General features: G+C 36.8%; 1 protein-coding gene across 3 annotated transcripts; it reads left to right on the plus strand.

Annotated features, from left to right (window-relative positions):
• The first annotated feature begins 2194 nt into the window (after positions 1-2194).
• LOC107842514 (pre-mRNA-processing factor 39-2) lies at positions 2195-22736 on the plus strand. Of its 3 annotated transcripts, XR_007045116.1 has the most exons (15): positions 2202-2420; positions 3291-3747; positions 4240-4343; positions 5410-5639; positions 6260-6427; positions 6906-7251; positions 7739-7882; positions 16994-17146; positions 17238-17354; positions 18747-18827; positions 18967-19116; positions 19320-19616; positions 20120-20236; positions 22024-22161; positions 22337-22736. XR_007045116.1 is itself a non-coding variant. In XM_016686412.2 (14 exons), exons 2-14 carry the CDS (start codon positions 3306-3308, stop codon positions 22448-22450), a joined length of 2463 nt encoding a protein of 820 aa, XP_016541898.1. In that variant the 5' UTR covers positions 2195-2420; positions 3291-3305; the 3' UTR covers positions 22451-22736. The 3 variants fall into 3 exon arrangements, 2 of the variants coding, with proteins under 2 accessions (XP_016541898.1, XP_016541899.1); XM_016686412.2 differs by lacking the exon at positions 22024-22161 and having other exon boundaries at positions 2195-2420; XM_016686413.2 differs by lacking the exon at positions 22024-22161 and having other exon boundaries at positions 3295-3747.
• The last annotated feature ends 434 nt before the right edge of the window (positions 22737-23170 follow it).

A 23170-nucleotide genomic window follows, 5' to 3' on the forward strand; every position in this document is an offset into this window, starting at 1 on the left:
ATGTTGTCACGTCGACTGACGGTTGAAAGTAAAAAAGGAACGGACAAGAACTTAAAACTATTTGTTGCCAGAGGTTGAAGTTGCACAAGATTGAAGGAAGAAATTTGAAAAGTTGTTGGTTGGGAGAAGTTAGAGAGAGAAACTATCGAGAGAAAAAGAGAAGAGAGAGATTGATTTGCAGAGGGAGGAAAGTTTTGTGGATGTGAGGTAATTTGTATTTTTGAAAAGATTAAAAAGTTTAGAAAATATTAATCAAGTCCACAGTTAACCTAATCAAGTTTTTTAATTATGTTTGGCCCTTTAAATTGATCAATGTCACCAATCCTTCATTTAAGACTTAAAAGACACCTTTCCTTCAATTTTCTCCAGTAGGACCCCTGTGAAGTTGGAGTGTGTTGTAACAACTTTGACCATAGTTCGAGGTGGTACTAGAGGCTTATCGCTTTCATTTATTGTTTGCATTGAAATATGTTTATAAAATTAGTATTACTTATTATTTTCACTTGTAAAATAAATATTATAGTTTTGGTTATTATTAATAAAACTAATTTTCTTGTCATGCTAATTTACTTCATAAAGATCATCATTAGCTTATATACTTAATTAGTATTTCTTACTTTTTTTCCTAGAAAATAATGTTTATGTTATTATGAAAATTTTGTTATATGATTTTTTTTTAAAATGAAAATATGTTGATTTTAAAGAAGTTAAAAAAAAGAATTAAAAAAATGATGATAAAGGGTAAAATAGGAATTTTAAAAAGTCAATTAGGATAGAGGGGGAGTATGATTATTGTTCAAAGTTGAGGGGGAGTTTGATTTTAAAACAAAGTTGGGGAGGAAAAATAACTTTGTTCCGGAGAGGGAGGGTTGAGGGGTAGGGGTGGGTGGTATAACAAACTTTTTATGAAAAAAAATAAAATTTAAAATAAATTTGGTTGAGGGGGGGGGGGAGTAAAGGTTGGGCTGAATGTGGAACTTGGTGGGATGATCGGATGGATGATTTTGAGAGTGGATGGAATTTTAATTGAATCAATTTAGAAAATGTTACAATAAGTATAAATCAAATGCTTTAAAATATTAATGATAAAATTGAACAATGAAAAAAATTGTGAAAAAAGAATAAACTCTGAAAATTTAAACGAAAATAATAAATTGTATGTTCTTAGTTTTTGAATTGAGAGTGATGAACTTTATTTAAAATTGAGTACTTTCAATGTTTGAAATTAAAAATTAAAAGATAATTTCTTTTTTAAAAAGCAATTAGTTAGTTGTAATTTCACTATTACAATTATTTTCAAAGTTTCATAATAAATTTAAAATATGTTAATATGATAAAATAAAAAATGATTAATTCTATTGTTTCAAAGTTAATAAGCTAACATGAATACTTTTTACAAAAATATTTCGCGCATCGGGCTGGTACCTATACTAGGTAACTTAAAATACCTTTTAAGCTAAGAAATAATAAATAATAGTGATAATTTTACTATATCACCCCTTGAATAGAATAAATTTAATGGTTCGTAAAACATATTGGGTAATTATATAGTTACTAACTAAGGGTAAATTCAATATAAATGGATAAATTATCTATTAATTTTTTATAACATGAATTGTTGTACTATTTCTAATAATATGGACAAATAAATATGGATGAAGAGAAGATTAACATAAAATTAAATATGTACGAATTTTATATAGTATGGGATAAACGTGTTTCTATAAACTAATAAAGTACAAACATGTGAGTAATATGTCAGTTTTCAAGTCCAGAAACTTAGATACCCCGATTGTTTGTATTATGTGACAAATATAGAGATAATTTATTTAAGTACTTTAATATAATAAATATAATAATTTAATTTTACCATAATCATTCGTGAAATTAAGGTCCCGTTTGGTCAAAAAAAAAATTAAGCTGTAATTAGAATTTGGAAAAATAGCCCAATAATGGTTTCATTTTTTTCATTTTCTTAAAGTAATCCTATTTTAATTATATTACATTTTAAAATCATATATTATACTTTTTAATAAATATTAAATTTTAAATATTTATATTGCAAATATATGATAAAATGCTACTTCGAACTCTATTTTGAAAATTTCCAATAAGGTGAGTTTTTTATTTTAATGGCCAAATGCGTATGGATAATCTTTATAATTACGTTTAGATACGTAATTTACCTTTCTTCTTGCGAAACAAGTACCAATATCGTGTCCCGTGGGCAAACGGCAAAGTGACTCGCGCTCTATAGGCAGACTACTGCTTCATTTATTTTGCCCTAATCCTTTTCTTTCCTCCGTAGAACTGAAAAACCCCGAAACTCGCAAGAGGAAAAAAAAACCCTCTGCAGCTTTTCTCAAAACGATTCAAAGAAGCCTCTCGAAACTCTTCGTCGACCCCGCGCCGTCCATTAGGTGAGTTCAATTTCGGGCTTCCCATCGTCACCTTCGTCGTTCCTTTTCCGTTTTTAAAAACAATGATGCTCACCTACCTGTTGGTTATCTACTTTAGTTCTTTATATTTCAGTACTATGTTGGCTGGTAGGATTTGCACTCAGAACCGTAGTTTATTGGCTCGTAATTGCGAGGTTTTTGTAATGTTTTATAGTTTTCTGACTTTTCTAGAGTTTTAGAGTGTAGATTTGTATGTCTTATATTTCAAATTCTGGTCTATAAAGTCGGATTCAGGATTTTAATTTCTGTTGTGCTGAGTAACACCAGTTGCAATTGGTGTAACTTCATGGCACTTGTGGCTATTTTCACAGTGCCAAGTGCCAAATGCCAACTGCACAGGCATCTGTCGTTGCGTTTGTCAGATTGTTTATCCAAAGTTCTGTTAGGGCCATCGAACGTATGTTAAATTGTTTGCCGTAATAGTAGGATAAGAAGGGGAAGTAACGTTTTGCTTTGACTAGGTCTAGACTATGAATGTTTCAGCTCTTTGTTCTCTTGCCCTCTGTTGTTTCTCTTTTTGTTGAAAGTGACTAGAGATGGTTTAAATTGTGCTGAAAGGAAGATTTTTCTGTAGTAAACAACTACTAGCATCTACTGATCAGATAGAACCTGTCTGATGGCCTATAGAAAGAAATGAGTAAAAGGAAACATTTTACTCAATTACACACGTATCTCATTTCTTATCATGTTTACTTAGTTATCCTACTCATTCTGTGATTTATTTAATATGTATATGCTAGGGAACAAATGTGAATGATGTTAATTTTTCCTTTAGTTTTTTTCTTTTTGTGATATTAGCTGCTGTACTAATCAGTTTCGCCTGTGATGTAGACAGTTTTTTAAATTATGGGCGAAAGTGAAACTGTGGTAGCTCAAACCTCGTCAGTCACTGATTATATATCTGCTGGTTATTCGTCAATAAATCCTGATGATGCTGGTGCCCACCTTTCTTCTGATGCTGGAAACGCCGGGGATCTGGCCACTGCCTGTCCAAATGGGGCTGGGGAGTTAGCATCTACTAATATAGAAGCTGGAAACCCTTATACTACTGATCAAGTTTCTACCCAGCAAGAAGGTGCAACTGCTATGTCATATGACCCCAGCCAGGATCTTGCAGCTCTAGCAGATGCACCCGTAGGTTCATCCCAAGTTACTGACTGTGAATCTTCTGCAAATGGCAACAACACTGCTGAAGAAAGAGACATTGCAGCTGTTGGAATTGCTGAAAATGGGATTGCATCAGATGTTCATGGAAGTTCCAATATGCATCAGCCAGAGGATGGCCTAGGTATAATTGTTAACTTTTCGGTGTCCTTGTGTCATCATCTGTTACTACTCCCGCAATTAACTAAAGAAAAACTTCATTAGATGTTAAGGGATGCTTGTCATCAATTTAATTAGTTACAAGAATCATAATACAAATACTTGTAGCTAATGCAAATTTCTTTAGCAGACATGTGGAGTTACTATTCTCTTCCTAAAGAAAGTCTGCATAAAGAGTAAAGTTACGCTAGGATGCTGCCATAGCTCGGCTCTATATGAATGTCTTTTGTGATTGGTAGTTACTTGTTTTTCTCAGTAGTCTTTCATACTGTAACCAGTTTCTTTCTCCGGTCGGTTTCTTGTTACTTCTTGCTGCAGCATGTTGTCTACTGTCAATTTTGTTGTCTTTCTCCATCTTTCATCTTTTGTATGTTTGAAATTTCTTTTTTGGTTCCTTTGTCCTGAATGTGAGCTGCATCAACATGTAGTGAACTTACTAGCTATTTTATGTTGGCAGTTTTATCTCCTGAAGAGGAAAGATTATGGAGCATAGTAAGGACGAATTCTTTAGACTTCAGTGCCTGGACTGCCCTTATTGAGGAAACAGAGAAGATGTCGGAGGTACTTTAACTGACCTTCTGTCAAGTGGATTTGTCATCTTGGCATTCTTCATTTTCTGGTCTTAGTTTTTGTTATTGAGAAAATAGCGTTTCTTATTGTTCATTGTCCAAAATAGCATTTCTTATTGTTCTCTTTATATTTTAATTTGCTTCTCTTTCTGTCCAACTGGTAAGAACCTATCCAGAGAGGTACTGTCTTTTCTGATCTTTTGCAAACCTGACTTTCATGCTAGGGAGAAGGATAGTGTGTGGTGCAAAATTTCTCAAGTACATATATATTTGGGTACCATTCCTGGAAAATTGTTTCTAAGCTATAATTTAATTGCCTATGCGACTTATTGCAGGAGCTGCATCGCATGGCATTTCTTGCCTTAGCTTATATCTTTTTATGTTTATAGCCATTCTTTAGCGAAGCTAACTCTCCTGTTCTTTGGAACATGGGGTACTATAGAGTTGGTGGTATTCTCACCGTATCTCTTCCCATCCATGCCACGTGTTAACCTATTTAGGAAAACAATTTGGTGGTGTCCATGTTTAATCTAAAATTACCAGTATATTTTGTATATGTTCTATTTAGTACTTGTCACTGTTACCAGGATTGTAATCAGTGATGTATAACAGCCAGAAGTCATCATTTTTCATTAGCAAGAGATTTAACTGTACAAGAATGGTGATGATGTTGATGCTCTTATCTGCGTTACTTTATGCACTTCCGTTGTTTGTGTCCCAAAAGATTTGATCCATTTGCTTTGATTAAAGAGCTTATTTATTTCCATGAACTCAAACTAATACACATTCATATAATTGATCTTCATATGGTATTTCTTGGATGATTTGCCTAACATTTAGCACAAGTTATTCATAGTTGAAGTGAGCTCTTATTTTTTGATCTTTACATTAATCAGATAAGCTCATCTACAATGTGGAGTGTGTATTTGTCCTTTGAGAAGAAATTTTCTATGGGTCAATTTTCTTACTAAAATAAGCTTGTGGTTGTCGATATTCCGTAACTTATGGATACAAATTTCCTCAATGCTGGATTTGTTGTTCATTGTGAAAATATGTAGGGGAACATTTTGAAGATTCGGAAGGTTTATGATGCATTCTTGGCGGAATTTCCTCTGTGTTATGGTTATTGGAAGAAATATGCAGATCATGAGGCCCGTCTTGGCTCTGTTGACAAAGTTGTGGAGGTCTATGAACGGGCTGTTCAAGGTGTGACATATTCGGTAGATATGTGGTTGCACTATTGTGTTTTTGCTATAAGCACTTATGGAGATCCTGGCACCATTAGAAGGTAATGCTATTGCTGATTTGATTTGTTCTAGTTTTATATGGGAGATCATTGGTGCAAGATGCTTAAAAATTTTCTTTGTTCCATACTATATGATCTTTCAATGCTCTCTGACCTGATTTCAGCATGTCTGCAACAGCTCTTATCATCTACATGGCATAAGGTTTGTTTGGGTTGCACTTCAGAATTGTATAACTGATGTGCAATCCACGTGATTCTATGGCCTGCTTAGTAGCCATATGAATTTTCTTCAGGATTCAATTCTATTTTATGGCCTTATTCTCCCCCTTCTATTTTCCCTGTCCTTAGGGCTGTGTTTAGTCCATGTAGTTCTCCGTGATATTTTGCTGTTATTAACCGTCGCACATGAGATGCATCAATAAACACATTGCTGCTGAGAAGATCTCGTCCAGTAAGGCTAAGATGCCCTCTGAGTGCACCTTTCACGGACATTGTAAGATTGTTTTGAGGAAGGTAAATGCAGCATATTTGTGGGAGTGTCTGCTCTTTGAGTGAATTAGTACTTTAGCTTGAAGTCTTCTCATGTACAACATTTTCTAAGCCCATGCGAAGGCATGTGTGTGTTTTTAATCATATAGTACTTTGTTCTGTTGGTTTGTTAGGTTATTTGAAAGAGGATTAGTGTATGTTGGAACAGACTACCTGTCCTTTCCACTTTGGGATAAGTACCTGGAATATGAGTACACGCAGCAGGCTTGGTCGAATGTTGCTGCCATCTACACACAGATATTGCAGAATCCAAATCAGCAGCTCGATCGCTATTTTGAAGGGTGATTATTTTCTTTGAAGCTTATTTTGCATTTTCCTTATTCATTCAAGGCTCTCAGATTATTTCTGGCTGTAAAATTCTGGTTGCCTTGTGGAAAAATACATCATTTCTTTATTAATTATAAAGACGCTTATTCTTTGGCATATCTTTCATTGGTTTTGCTTGTTTGAGCATGCTTTTGAAAAATTACTTTCTAGCAAGTGGTCAATTATTGTAGTATATAATTCTAGCCTGGGCCTGCTCTTATTTTTTGTCAGAAACTGTGTAGTATTTTAGTTCCATGCTAATTTTTAAAAATCCACCTGTAGGAGCAAAGATCCTAGCTAATTAAGCTGCTGGTATTGAAGTATATTTCAGACATCTCAACATGTATTATTTGAAAGGGCTTAAATTATTTAACAGTGTAGTGATACATTTTTTGATTCAAGAAAAGTAGTTAATGTGATTACTGTTCCTTTTCTGGTGCAATATGTCTGCAGATTCAAGGAACTGGTGGCTAGTAGGCCTCTATCAGAGTTACGAACTTCTGAAGAAGCTGCAGCTGCAACAGACGCTGGGGGTGAACAGGTTGAGGGAGAGGTTAATCCTGGTTCTGAGTCTTCTAAACTTGTAAGTGCAAGCTTAAAAGATGCGGAGGAGTTGGAGATGTATATTGCCATTAGAGAAGAGATGTATAAGAAAGCTAAAGAGTTCGATTCTAAGATCGTTGGTTTCGAAACAGCTATAAGGAGGCCATATTTTCATGTGCGGCCTTTGAATGTTGCAGAGCTTGAAAATTGGCACAATTATCTTGACTTCATAGAAGGAGGGGATGACTTCAATAAGGTACTTGGGTTTGGAATTTTTTGTGGATTTTCAATTTCTCTTTGTTTATAGCTTTAGTTGCCTTGCTATACAATTTATTTACAGTTAAAGTAATATCTGCTGCCTCATATGCTATATTGGCTAAACCATCGGATGAAGCATCTTTTTAAACGGGATAGTGAACTTGGACTAAAGCATGGGCCATCCATTTGCTTTCTATAAGGCTAAGTACTTCAAACCCTCATTTGTGAGTCGACGTTCTGGGTTCATGATCTGTTGTATGGTGGAATAATTGTTTTAAAGTTCCAATGTTATGCATGCAGGTGTGTTCTTATCTTCCTAACCATGTCAGGCTAGAACGGTCCCTCCTTTTGTATTGGAGGGGCCCTGTTCCACCAGCGGAGTACTCCTTGTGCATCACTCCTTAGTCCTTTCAGTTTTTTGTGGAATTTCCTTACTGTTGTAGTGTTTAATATGTATTAAGTGATTTGTTACTTGTGCGAGTCAGGTGGTCAAGTTGTATGAGAGATGCCTGATTGCATGTGCCAATTATCCTGAATATTGGATTCGGTATGTTTCTTGTATGGAAACAAGTGGAAGTTTGGATCTTGCCGATAATGCCCTTGCTCGTGCCACTCAAGTGTTTGTCAAGGTAAAATGTCATGAATTTTTTCTCAAAAAAATTCCTCTCGTCACTATATGTGCGCCTATGTGGTCTGTTCAACATGAGATTCTCTTTGCATTTAGGGGGGTCAGTTCTGAATATACTAAATCACCATTTGTATTTTTGACAAACTATCTGGCTCTTTGCTTGTCTCTTTTTTTTTTTTTTTGGTTAAAGGAATGTTCGATTAAAGTTTAATCAGTCTGGCAAATGTTGATAATATTAGTAGCCACATCCCGGCATACTGAGTATTAACTTTTCATCTCAAAGTTTAGTATTTAAAGATTGAAAGGTTTCTTTTCCCTCATCAAGATAATAACTGTCTTTTCTATTGATTGGAATCAGTAAATATCTTTAGGAGGTTAAATTAAATTATTATTTATAAAATGAACGCAAAGATCATGCCATAAAACTTACAAGCAAACTCAGTTCCTGTACATTACTGGTGGAATTGAGAAGTTCTAACATACTATTGCCCAGACCACTATGTTTACATCTTCTAGTCTCTACCCTATAACAACAACATGCTCTGTGTAATCCCACAAGTGGGGTCTGTGACGCAGACCTTCCTTCTACCTCGTAGATATAGAGTCTGTTTCCGAAAGACCATCAACTTTAACAAAAAACAGTTTGGAAAAAAAGGATACAAATAGGGAGCAATCACAACAACAAATTAATGTGAAATTGGAAGAATTACACAACAAACATGTTCTAGTCTTACACCAAACCAAAAAGAGAGACATCTATATTCAAGATATGAATATTCTGGTATCTGCTTTCAAAGCATCTTCGGATTCTTTCCTTAAATATTACCTCTCCAATGCAAGTTGGGATTGTATCCCAAATTCTCCTCTTATGTTTCCAAACTAGTCTCTATGTCCGTGCCTTGCTCGTAAATCTTCCGTCAAAATACGAAAATTAAATCAAAATGATTATATATCATTTGAACATAAAAAAATGATCAATTCAATTAAGTTAGATGTTTTGTGGCATTGTTGCTATCTCATGTTCCTAAGTTTGTTCTACATTGATATCTCGTTTACAAATGCAACATAAAGCTGTCCATGTGAGAGCTGTTGTCAGTTGTCACTATCATTGGCGGATAAAGTCTTTGATATCAGGTTCATCTCAACTCGATTCTTTGCAACAGTGCATAAACTTGTGTAAATATTCACTCAAAATATAACAAATAGCATATATGAACCCTTAATTGTAAGATGTGATAAATTTAATGCTAAGAACCTTAAATATGCCCATTAAATTAAAATTCCATATCCATTTTTGGCTGTTTAAATTTTATAATTTAATCAAACTTAATTATTTACTTCGTGAAGGTTATGCGAACATTGTCACTTATCATCAACGTACAAAAACAATAAAACTAATTTGAAAGTTGAGAGTTAATCTCGAACAATTATTTCAAAAACATGCAAATTTCGGTCAACATGTTAAATCAAAATGTTTATATATCATTTGAACATAAAAAAATGGTCAATTCAATTTAGTTAGTTAGATGTTTTGTGGCATTGTTGCTATCTCATATTCCTAAGTCTGTTCGATATTGATATCTCGTTTACAAATGCAACATAAAGCTGCCCATGTGAGAGAGCTGTTGTCGGTTGTCACTCTCATGGGCGGATAAAGTCTTTTGATATCAGGTTCATTTCAACTCAGTTCTTTTGGCACAGTGCATAAATTTGTGTTAATAAACAACAACATACCCAGTGAATTCCCACCTAGTGGGGCTTGGGGAGGTAAAATGTACGCAATCCATACCACTACCTCCGAAGAAGTAGAGAAGTAGTTTCCGATAGACCCGCGGCTCAAGACACAAAGACAGTAAATAAGGTCATAATAAAACATTAGACAAGAAATAATAGAAACAAGGCACCCACAAAGTAGTACGATACACTAACAAACCGCAAGCACCCCCAACCCACCTAACTAGAGACTCCATCCTATATGAAAGGTCCTACCTCTACTAGCAAGGCCACCCCAAAGCACACCTAACTACTGGCTACGATTCACCTATCCGCTCTAACCTTATAACCTAATTTGAGTTCTCCATACTTTTCTATCTAGGGTCATGTCCTTGGTAAGCTGTAACTGCTCCATGTCCTGTCTAATCATCTCCCTCCCGTATTTCTTTGGCCTACCTCTCCCTCCTGAAACCATCCAAAGCTAACCTCTCGCACCTCCGAATCGGGGCATCCGTGCCCCTCCTTATCACATGCCCAAACTATCTCAACCTCGCTTTCCGCATCTTTTCCTCCGCCGAGGCGACTCCCACCTTCGCCCGAATAATCACATTCCTAAACCTTTCTCCCCTGGTAAGTCCACACATTCAACGCAACGTTCTCATTTCTGCCACCTTCAACTTTTGAATGTGAGAGCTCTTGACTGACCAACACTCTACTCCATACAACATGGTCGAACAGATCATCACTCTATAGAATTTACCTTTAAGCTTGGGAGGCACCTTCTTGTCACAAAAAACTCCCAAGGCAAGCCTCTATTTGATCCACCTCTCCCCAATACGGTGTATGACATTCTCATCAATCTCTCCATTTCTCTGAATCACAGACCCAAGATACTTAAAACTATCCATTCTACAAACAACTTGGGAATCCAACTTCACTACCACCTTGTCCTCCTGTGTCATGTTGCTGAACTTACATTCCAAGTACTCCATTTTAGTCCTGCTCAACTTGAACTTTTTTGACTTTAGGCTTTGTCTCCAAACCTCCAATTTATCATTAACACCTCACGGGGTCTCATCAATCAAAACTACATCATCCTCAAATAACATACACAAGTACACCTCTCCTTAAATATGCTGCGTCAAAACATCCATCACTAAAAGAAATGGACTAAGAGTTGATCCCTGGTGCAACCCTGTCAAAACTGGAAAATGCTCTGATCCCCCCTTCACTCTATCCTCGCCCGAGTCTTCGCTCCATCATAGATGTCCTTAACCAATAGCATATATGAACCCCTAACTATAAAGATGTGATAAATTTAATGCTAAGAACCTTAATATTGAGTCCATAAAATTAAAATTCTATATCCGTTTTTGGCTGTTTAAATTTTATAATGTAATCAAACTTAGTTATTTACTCAGTGAAGGTTATACGAACGTTGTCACTTGTCATCAACGTACAAAAACAATAACAATGCATCTACTTTAAAAGCATCCTTTCCACTATTTCTCGCCAATCCAAGTCTCGCAAACATCATCTTCGCCACACTACATTTGGACCGTGAAACAATACCTAAAATTAAAGGGAAAAGAAATTAAAATAATTATTCAATAAAAGAATTTACTTCATCAAATTAGTTCTTAACTTCATATTCTTCGTCTTCTAATTTTCTCCAATGGGAAAGACCAAACCAGACTAAAACAACTAACAACAATGTTGAGCACAAAGAATTTGCACCCGAAACTAATTTAGGTACCAAAATTCAGCTGTAATATTTAGTTAGGACTCTACTTGTTAATAATAGTGCATTAGTTTTAGGATTCTTCACGGTCAAATAACAACATTTTTGTTCAATTTCATATCCTATAGATATGTGGATATTTTTTACATATTACAATGTTACCCAGTATGAAATAGTTCTATTAAATAATGCTTTAACTTTTGAAGGGTATAAAAATTGATCTGAGGTAGTGGTATGGGATTGCGTACACTTTACCCTTCCTAGACCCCACTTTGTGGGAATTCACTGGGCATGTTGTTGTTCTTGCTGTTTGAAAAATCGATCAACATCTTGAGGATATTCTGGTCGTTCAATATTTAACAAAAATTATTCATGCTTTTATAATATGCTAGTTTAGAGTACGTGCTTTGCACTTGTGTCTCACATCAAATAAGAAAAATTTAAGAAGCATAATTTGAGTCAATTTCAAGTATTAATCATTAGTTTAGGTTAGCTTATTTGAATTTTATCCTATGACACTTAAGCTAGATATTAGGAACATGTATCTAATGGTTTTTATCTCGGGAAGTCACTTAACTTAATAAGTATTCGAGAAAGTAACTCATTAAGTTGGCAGGACAAATGCAAAAAGATAAAAATAAAAAATTTGGGGGTTCAGATCAAAGCTAAAGTTAAGAAAAGAAATATACACAAATCTTTACCCACTATCTTTTGGCTTTAATTCTCAATATATCAACCAAACTTTTTTGAATCAAATTCAATAGAGTGAATATGTTTATCATGCCAATTAAAAGATGTGAAACTAAAAAAAAATGAATATTTACGAAAAATTTGGCCTTTCTGAAAACAACTTTTTGTGTCTAAAAGATTCACTTTTTGTAGAACTTTGGTTGCACCAAAGAGAGGAAAACTCCAATCGCAAAAGAAAAAATACAATATATATCAACCAAACTCTTTTGAATCAAATTCAATAGAGTGAATATGTTTATCATGCCATTTGAAAGATGTGAAACTAAAAAAAATTGAATACTTTTGAAAACTCTGGCCTTTCTGAAAACAACTTTTTGTGTCTAAAAGATTCACTTTTTGTAGAACTTTGGTTGCACCAAAGAGGGGAAAACTCCAATCGCAAAAGAAAAAATACAATACAGTTGTTGTAACGTCTAAAAACTATCCACAACGATATATAAATAGGTCAAAGACATCGGCAGAACACATTCATAATAGAAGAAAAGAACATACCAGTAAACATAAAGTTTATGGGATAACAAGTTAACAACTAATAATGTCAGTAATTAAACAAAGGTTACTGACCTAGATGATCGAAAGCAGAGGAAGACATTAGAGCTGGACCAAAAGCAACTTGTATAAAATTTAATAGTTTAATCAAAACTGCAGATCCAAAAAGGAAAAAAAAACACTGACTCTCTTTACAAAGTCTCCACTTTATTTGGCTATAGAATAAAACACTTGTAGCAATAGTACTCTGCACTCTATGCTTAAACACTTGAAGGGGTTTGAACTATGGACACACGCCAAAAGAAAAATAGAGTAAGCAGTAATAAACACACATTCATAATATAAGAAAAGAGCATACCAGTAAACATAAAGTTCATGGGATAACAAGTTACAACAACAACATTCCCAGTGTATTCCTACCTAGTGGGGTTTGGGGAAGGTAGAGTGTACGCAGACCATACCACTACCTCAGGTGAAGTAGAGATGCTGTTTTCGGTAGACCCCCGGTTTAGAATCGATAACAGTATAACAAACACAAAAGATAAGTGCAAAATAAACTAATACCGCTAGCAACATGATAATACTACAACCACAAGATAAAAAATAAGAACTATCTAACCGAAATCATAGACATCACATAGCACCATGAATAAAAAACTACAGACACAAAAGAACGCTCCCTTATTGTTACCGACGCACCCCCACCCCCTAACCCTTTACCCTAATCCGCGTCTTCCACACCTTCCTATCAAGGGTCATGTCCTTCGTAAGTTGTAACTGCTCCATGTCATGCCTAATCACCTCCCCTCAATATTTCTTCGGTCTAACTCTACCCCACCTAAAACCATTCATAGCTAGTGTGTCACACCTCCACACTAGAGCATCCAAGCCCCTCCTCATCACGTGTCCGAACCAACGTAACCTCACTTCTCGCATCTTATTCTCCACCGAAGAAACTGCCACCTTCTCTCGAATAATCTTATTCCTCGCCCTATCTTTCCCGGTATGTCCACACATCATCACAACATTCGCATCTCCGCCACCTTCAACTTTTGGATGTGGGAGTTCTTAACTGGCCAACATTCCGCTCCATACAACATAGCCGATCGGACTGCCACTCTGTAGAATTTACCTTTAAGCTACGGGGGCACCTTCTTATCACATAAGACTCCCGAAGCGAGCCTCTATTTCAACCACCCTGCCTCAATACAATGCGTGCATCCTCGTCAGTCTCGCCATTGCCCTGAATCATAGACCCCAGTTACTTGAAACTCTCCCTCTTCTGAATGACCTGTGAGTCCAGCTTCACCACCACTTCATCCTCCTGCGACACCACCCTAAATTTACGCTCTAAGTACTCTGTCTTGGTTCTACTCAACCGAAATCCTTTAGACTCAAGCGTCTGTCTCCAAATCTCCAACTGATCATTAACCCCTCCCCGAGTCTCGTCAATCAGTACCACATCATCCGCAAATAACATACACCAAGGCACCTGCCCTTGAATATGTCGCGTCAAAACATCCATCACCAAGGCAAATAAAAATGGGCTAAGAGTTGATCCCTGATGCAACCCTATCAGAACTGGAAAGTGCTTCGAATCCCCACCTACCGTCCTCACACGAGTCTTCGCCCCATCATGCATGTCCTGGGTCGACCCAGTGTACGCCACGGGCACCCTTCTAGCCTCCAAGCACCTCCACATAATCTCCCTCGGAACTTTATATGCCTTCTCTAGATCAATAAACACCATGTGCAAGTCCTTCCTCTCTCGAAACTGCTCCACTAATCTCCTCACGAGGTGAATGGCCTCCGAGCGACCTGGCATGAAACCGAACTGATTCTCAGAGATATTCACGATCTTTCTCAGCCTCAACTCTACCACCCTTTCCCGAACCTTCATAGTATGCCTCAACAACTTAATGCCTTTATAGTTGTTGCAAGTTAACAAGTCAACAACTAATAATATCAATAGTTAAACAACGGTTTCTGACCTAGACGAGCAAAAGCAGAGGAAGGCATTAGAGCTTGACCAAAAGCAACATGTATAAAATTTAATAGTTTAATCAAAACCACAGATCCAAAAAGAAAAAAAAAAATATTGACTTTACTTCTACAAAATAAAACACTTGTTGGAATAGGACTCTGCACCTCTCATGCTTAAACACTTGAAGGGATCCGAACTATGGACGCACACCAAAAGAAAAATAGAGTTAGTAGTAATAAACATTACCTTTGATCAACTACTTCGGATTGTACGGTCTTTTCGATCTCATCGATCGTAAAATTAGATAGAAAAGGGATCCCCAAACTTCTCAAAACAAAACCCCTAAAGAATATTGCCAATTGGATCAACAAAAACCAACGACAAAATATTCCTGAATAGGAGTATGTAATGTACGTATGTTCTTAAAATAAGGAACATACTTGGACTCTTCACTTTTGGTGCCGTGCCGCACCTATGTCGACACGACATGAGTGTGGGATTACCAGATCTGGTCAATCAATTTTGGGTACTTTGACCAAAATCATCTGAGATTTAAGAATTTTTGTAATCAAAACAAAGCCTAAGGTGAAATTGAAGAATATGGAATATCTTGTATATAAAAATTTCTATGCTATTTCTTTTCCTTTTCTCTCCTTTCAGGATTTTCTTGAACAGTATTTTCTCCTCAAGTTTCCCACGTAGTATCTCATAATTTATGTTTTATAACTCTATTTTCGTTGAATCCCCACACCCATATCCATACGTAGATCCGTATTCCTGAATCTTTAAATTGAGATCGTGAAGGATTTGACCTCTAGATCCGTACCCGTATCGAACACCCGCACCCGAGTTCGAGCAACTTAGATATAACCTAATTGGTTTATTATTACTACGATATTTTCTATAAATATTGAAAAAAATCTTTATGCAAAATTTTATAGGATTTTCTTTCCATGTTTTACGTGATTTTCCTTCTTTTTATAGTATAATTACTTGGTCTCTTTCCATGTTTTCTTTTCTTTATTTCCTTTTACTTGATTTGTCTATTGTGGTAAGTTTATTAGGAATATAAGAGGAAAAGGACTCCTTAAATCAATTATCATTGACCGAATATTTTTATGTCTTAAAATCAACTATAATAGAAGAAAAATAGTACATGATTGTTTTTTCTATTGCGGATTATTCTAATGAAGGGCAAAAAGTCAAATCACTTCTCTAAGGACCTTCACACTTTTAATATTACATAGATGTCTTTTATGTCCAACAGTGATGAAGCTGCCTAATAGTCCTTGGCATAACCCAGCTGATGCGGAACATGTTGAAGGAATTTCAAACCTGATGTGAAGCTACATTGTAACAATAAATGAGTAGCATCCTCCCCATTCTTTTCAGTTTTCATGATGTAGACAGTTCCTACAAAGGGGCATGCCTCTTCTCCGTAAAGACTGTTGAGTGAGCACAGCTTCATAAGAAAGTGTCCAGCAAAAAGGGTCTACCTTGTATGGTCCCTTAGTCCTCTAAATAATGGGATCAATATTCCCAATCCCATACTTTCTATATAAGAATATCTTGTCATAGAAGGTTAAGCTCCGTAGAAAACCCAACAACTGCTTTAGTTCTGGATTGGCTGCAATGGTGGACAGAAATGGTAGATAATTTCTCTAGCTCGTAAAGCAAATTGTGGATTCATGTCAAAAGAACTGTCCAGCTGTCGCCCCTTGGTGAACTTTCTTGGTTGTCTGTTATCTTGTAATTTTAGCATGGAGATCACTTTTAGATATATTTTCTAGCTTGCATTAGAGATGACTTCTTCTGAAATGAGTAGCTCGTAATGCTAATGTCTTAGTTTTCACTGGTCATCCCCTAATAAGCTTGATTGTCTATTATCCCGTAGTCTCAGCATTGACATTGCTCTTTAGTAGACCTCTTAGCATTGAGCAGCCAGTTATGGGACTTGATTCAATTTAATGTGCTGGTAATTCTAGTTTACCAATGAGGTTGTAGGCAATGCCCTCAATTGTTTTTCCTTATGATGTTTGTGCTGAGTTTTATGGAGATAAGTGTGATAAATGGAAGTGCTATGATTATACTTCTTGTTGTCCTTTAACAAATATACATTTCTCTTTCAAAATAGGTTTTAAAGTGTTAAAGTAGTGAATTCAAGTGAGACCTGAGGCCGTTACTGGTTAATTCCTTTTGGTTTCTAATAACTTTTCACTCATCATGCATTATGTGATCCTTGAAAGTTACAGTAGTCTGGTTTTTATTTGCCAAGAGTTTGTACTGGAAAGGGTTTGGAAACGAGTTGCCTTAGTTTCTAATGTCCATGAATTATTTCTGGTAATAAAATTCTCGTGTGCAGAGCTATTCCTTGAGTGGGTTTCCCTTCAAACCTACTATATTTCATTATCAACTCATTTGTCCATCTTTAACAGAGGCAACCAGCGATCCACCTTTTTGCTGCTCGATTGCGGGAGCAACGTGGTGATATTCCTGGTGCTCGAGCTGCATATCAACTTGTGCATGCTGAAATATCACCTGGGCTTGTAGAAGCAATAGTCAAGCATGCAAACATGGAGCGTCGACTTGTAAGATTGTTTGATCACCCTCTACGGCTGCGGGATCAGCTTTGATCTTTGTTAACTTATCTGATGTATTGTTTTCTTGGTCTTTCTGAAGGGGAATCTTGAGGATGCCTGTTCCATATACGAACAAGCTATTGCCATCGAAAAAGGGAAGGAACACTCACAGAGTCTGCCGTTGTTGTTTGCACAGTACTCTCGGTTTATGTACTTGGTAAAATTCTCTTTTGTCTTGTGTTTCCAGTTTGTACATGTTTGACTCAATTAATTGACTGCTGCCTTTTCCATCTTGTTGTAATGTACCCTTCCAATTGTGGTGAACAGTTATAGATATGGCTTTTCCCCATGTATGTTTGTGGAAATTGGAATTAATAATTTGTTTTGCCAATGTGCCGTTTTTTTTAGGAGGGGTGGGGGGGAGAGGGGGGGCTCTATCAAATCTTATACTCCTACCTTTTTAGTGTGTTTGGAAAAGAATGGTTCTTTCTTATTTTGGCAACTCCTTAATTCCAACATCCCATAAGATTAAGCTTTAAAGGTCATTTTGGTACATTATACATATCTTTTTAGTTTAAGACCATAAGATTTACAAGTCTTCTTTACTTTCTTAAACTCCGTGGCTGGTGAAATTAAAACACATAAATTGAAACAGAGGGAGTAGCAGAATATGCCTGTATTTTCTGCTCATTGCAGCATATGAATGTAGCCATTCCCTGCACACTTTGTATCAGGTGGCTGCCCCTCCTGTGGCCATTTGTTATAGCCACATGGAGTGCTGTAAGTTGAATTGGTTGATATGTCAGACTTCTCCCTTGGAATGCGACATTCATCATATCTGTTTGCGGATATATGGGGCGCCTAATTCGTAAAAATGAAGCATCATTTTCCAAAAATATGAACCTCCTGGTTCAGCCTTGGAAACAGCCTTGGGCAGAAATGCAAGGTAAGGCTGCGTACAATACACCCTTGTGGTGGGGCCCTTCCCCAAACCCTGTGCATAGCGGGAGCTTTAGTGCACCGGGCTGCCGTTTATAAAACTCCCGGTTCTTTCTTAATGACTAACTTGGAAATAGAAGTTACGGGTCAATAGTTTCTTGGTCTTATTCTCAATTCTGTTATCCTAATTAACCAATTCTCTCCCCGTTTAGTATAATATCTGGATGCACTTCCCCATTTTGTTTAGTGTAATCTTGGCATGGACTTCCTGTTCTATATTTCACATTTCTAGTAATTATCCGTTTTATGGAAGTGCATCAGCATAATTTATGTTGCAATCGTATTCCAACTTATAATAGTGAGATGTAGTTATGTAGACCATAGCTTGTCGCAATATTCTACTTAATCATTTGATTCTCAATCATTTTAGTGATTTGTTCACTTTTTACACACTCTTCACTGCCCTTGTGGAAGATTTTTCAGTAGGAAAAGAAAGCAGAATTAGGTTAAGTGCGTGGAGAGTCATTAAGGATTCACCTTGATATCCTATAGTATTGAGTGATGATATCACGGAAACATCTTTTTTCTTCGATGTTCCTCATGATTAGAATTGTTCAAAATTTATGTATTTGTCTTCCTTTGGCTCACTGCACAAAATTTCTGTTGGAAGGTTTCTGGGAAGGTGGAAAAAACTAGGGAAATTCTTGATCAAGCAGTTGAGAATGTCCAGCTGTCAAAACCACTTCTGGAGGTCTCTCTCTCTCTCTCTCACACACACACACACCCACACACACCCACACACACATGCACACACACAGACACATCCAAGGGCATAAAGAGTGGAGGAATTGGTGTTTCGTATTGACATGCTCCTTTAATGTAATATGCAGGCACTAATCCATTTAGAATCCATTCAGTCACTCCCAAAGAGAGTAGATTTGTTGGATTCATTGGTTGATAAGTTCTTAGTTCCATCTCTTGAGAACCCTAACGTTTCAAGTGTTGATGAAAGAGAGGAGTTATCAAGCATTTTCTTGGAGGTACAAACTATTACATTTGGGCACTTGACAGTGCTTTGGGAATGTGCACTGTTGTCATGGGAACCTGGAGTTATTTGAACTTGTGATCATGACCAAATATTCTTGGAAATGCATTCAGTTATATATTTCATGTACTTTGACAACAAGATTCTTGTCTGTGTATTCCAAGATTTGACACTGCTGTATTCTTGTCATGTTTGCAGTTTCTAGATCTTTTTGGTGATACACCTTCAATTAAGAAGGCTGATGATCGGCATGCAAAACTCTTCTTACGCCATAGAACTTCTTCAGATTCAAAGAAACGTCAGGCTGAAGATTATATAGTTTCCGAGAAAACAAAGCTGGCAAAGTCTGCTGTTGCAGCAACCAACCCCTCAGTGGTTGGTGCATATCCTGGAGCACAGAATCAGTGGCCTGCAGGTTATGGTGTACAAGGTCAAACCTGGCCACAGGCTACACAAGCCCAATCACAGCAGTGGAATCCTGGTTACGCACAACAGGTAATGTCATGAATTAAAATTCTGATGTGTATCTCAGAGTAATGCAATGTGGGACAACTATTTATGTGTTGCTCTGGTTTTATCTAAAATGTTGATTTGGTATGAATTGGAACTTCACCATGGAGAAAAACAATTGAACTTCTTTATTCAAATGGATTTTAGAAGCTCTTTTCTCTTTTCATGTGAATCAGATTTCTGTGAAGCTATATATTTTCTGTTGACAAATGCTTTAGTACTCTGCTTTCCACAGTTTTTCATGCCACATATTTTCTATCTGTCTCCCCCCTCTCTCCATGGAGGTCCTTCATTAAGTATGTGTTTCAGTTTTTCATGTGGCTATTAAATCTTGTAGGGGCTGGATGTGCAATGATCTTCATATTTTGCTCAGTCTGTTCTTTCAGACGAGATTATTCATTAGTTCCTTTTTCTTCTAGAATGTAAAAACTTCAAAGCAGCTATGCTTTCGGTGGCTTATTTTTCTATTTGTGTTTGTTGAAGTATAGGCAGCATATGGTGCTTACGGGAGTTATGGTACTGGCTATCCACCTCCGCAAGCGCCTGCAGCATCGGTGCCCTCCAGTGCTGGTTATGGTGCTTATCCTTCAACATACGCAGCCCAGGTATGTAGAACGCCTTCTATATATCAGCAGTTTGTTGCTTGTCTTGCATACAGTGTCAAAGTGCATTGTTGTTTCAGTAGGGATGTTTTTATTAAGCATCTCTATTGCTTTCATGGTTACTTTTTGTTTTTATTACTCAAATTGATGTCCTTGAATGCTAAAAATGGTTTAGTGAGAAGGTAATTTGATGTCCTGTAAGGTTCCCAGTGTTCTGTCTGAAAATGTTGGTGAGGCCAAAGGGCTTGCTAAATTTAGGTAATCCCCAAATTGTAGCATTCCAGTGTTCGAAATTGAATTGCTTTATTTCCATTTTGATACTGAGAAATAAATTGCCAGCTGAATATAGTTAATCCATTGATCTTTATATGTTGATTTCGTTGGTCAAAATTACAAGAGGCATTACACTTGGTTCCCGAGTAAGTAAAGAAATCAGTCTACTACTTTCAGTAGCTCTTCTACAATAAAATATTTGTTGGAGAAATTGCAAGTCATACTTAGTTCCCATTTAACCTTTATGTTCGGAGTGGAGTGACAATGAACTCGTATTACGGAAGAACACAAGTCTAGGATCACCAAATTGGCACAACCAATTGTCTAGTTTACCTTGGCAATACTCTGCTATTCTTGCCAAATATATAGATAGCACTTGAGTTCTAGTGCGGGTTTGAGTCATCAACAGAGGAAGTTCGAAAAGCCACTGTGTTTGACTCTCTGGCCTGGGGGTTGGGGTTGATACTTTACAAAAAAATAGAGAAAGTTAGCTTCCATTGCTAACGAAGGGAAAGTTTCCTCTTGCGATTCTGAATCAGTTAGAAATTTGGCGAATAAGACAGCTGCAACAACTTCGTCCATATACCTCCAGAATATTCATAAGTGCAAAGCAAATGTGCTACTGATTTGTGATGTGTGTGACAGAAGCAATATTGTCATCAGTCCCTCTATTTTTCCAGGGGATGCTAAGTTGTTGATCACTATCTAGAAATGTGGGAGGAGGCCAAGTCTGTGGATGGCCGATTAGAAAATAAGAGCAAAAACAGGAATAATCTGTATTACCAAATACCAACCAGTCTCACCCATTCAAGATGTGGGTCCTTTGACTGAGGAGATTGTAAGCACTCTTTATCATGCTAATCACATCCCCCATCATCGGCTTGACAGGAATTGAATGGGTTAGTTATGAGGGGCTATACCCCCATGCGATTGTCGCATTAATATACAGCACACCCTGATTTTATTTTATGAATGATTGGAAGAGAAGCATGTGGAATGATAGTATGGTATACCAAAAGAATGTTCCCCCACCGTGGCCAATTTGACGCTGGTTGAGGGATTGGTGGCTCTTTAATAAAAATATCTTGCAAACACAAACATGTGGCTGTTGAATTTGGCTATGTTAGCATATTATTTTGATCCATTATTTTGCATGCCAATATTATTTCATGTTGTCAATGTGGATTTCTAATCAACATTAGCCAATGAAGCCTTGTTGAACTGGCCATCCAGAGTCCAACAATATTAAGGTCTCAACTGAAATTCTTTCTCGTAAGTTTAGTAGTTGGCACATCAGACTGCAGTGACGTTTCAGTATTGAGTTTATCCTAAACATATTTAGTCATTATTATCCTTGGTAACGATGACCTATAACTTTCCTTTGCACAATGGATCTCCATGTGTATATCTTAAACCTTTTAATTGCTTTCAGTCAGCTTTTATTCATCTTAATCATTGAGATAATTACCTTGGTAAGAAACTTGAATTAATTTTTGTCACAATTTGTTGGACATTAGAATTACAAAGTGTCTTGGTAAGTAGATTTGGGAGCAGTAGGAGCTTCTCAAATTTCATGTTGCATTGGCCATTGGGGGAAGTTCAGTCCAGTGGACAATTGTAGCAAAGTTTGAAATTCAATGAAACACTTCTGTTAGGTACAATTCTACTGAAACACGCCTGTAACACCCCCCCCCCCCCTTCCCTGGGGGCAGAGTGGAGAGTTTATGTTTCCATATTTGCTTTATATCTCCATAATTTCATGCTACACGAGTATACCCTCAGGGATTGATTGTTTTTTGTCACTAAATCAACTTTGTTATAACATGGCAGGCCTTCCCTCAGCAGAATTATGCACCTCCAGCTGCTGTTGCCACTGCAGCTTCGACTCCAGCACCACAGGCTACAACTGTTCCTCCGACAGCTTATTACGGCAGTTACTATTGAAATGCCAAAAATTTCTGCGTCAATTTCTTTTTTGCTGGATATAGTTTGTATCTTCCCCTCAACGGCTAGAATATGTTGCAATACCATGAGTTCTTCAACATGGTTGTAATTCGAGTTAATGAGCTGTCGGATAGGAAATTGAGCAATCTAGTGATGGCTTACCTTAGGCTGATGGGCAGCGGTTTCGATCCATTGCTTATCCTCTGTTGGCTTTTTTTCTAATTAATGTACCATACTTTTGGTTTTAAAGTGGTAGTATGCAGGAAAAATCTGTTGCAAGATTTTATGTTTCTCTGTCCAATTTCTAGTGTATTTGTAGGAGTAATTCTATATTGCACAGCGCATGATTTTCTGCTACCCGGAGGCCTAGTGCCAATTAGGATTACTCTTATTACTTTCAAAGAGAGCTTTGATTCTTGGATTTAGATACCACGAGGCTCATAAAGAATCGTGTGTAGTGGGATGTTTTGTGGTGGTAATGAGAGTTGTGTAAATTGCTTTCACCCAGTTCACCTTGCTGCTTATTGAAAGGTTAGCGTCATACGTGGGAAGAAAGTAGTTTTGGTTTTGTGAAAAAAACTAAAGTGAATACTAGAAAATACCCATCGAGTAGTACCAATTGCAAGAAAGAAGGTAAGCGACCATAATGGCAGATGACCTAGAAGGTAAGAGGCCATAATGGCAGATGACAATTCGATTTGATTTTAAGAATATTTTCTG

This window comes from Capsicum annuum, chromosome 9 (genome assembly GCF_002878395.1).
Source record: "Capsicum annuum cultivar UCD-10X-F1 chromosome 9, UCD10Xv1.1, whole genome shotgun sequence".
Classification (NCBI taxonomy): Eukaryota; Viridiplantae; Streptophyta; class Magnoliopsida; order Solanales; family Solanaceae; genus Capsicum; species Capsicum annuum.

What these genes read in the sequence shown, in the direction of transcription:
- LOC107842514 (XM_016686412.2), top strand. Translation starts at nt 3,306, where the DNA reads ATGGGCGAAAGTGAAACTGTGGTAGCTCAAACCTCGTCAGTCACTGAT. An exon ending in CCACTCAAGTGTTTGTCAAG is followed by an intron (nt 7,883 to 16,993) that starts GTAAAATGTCAT and finishes CATCTTTAACAG; the next exon opens with AGGCAACCAGCGATCCACCT. An exon ending in ATCCTGGTTACGCACAACAG is followed by an intron (nt 19,617 to 20,119) that starts GTAATGTCATGA and finishes GTTGAAGTATAG; the next exon opens with GCAGCATATGGTGCTTACGG.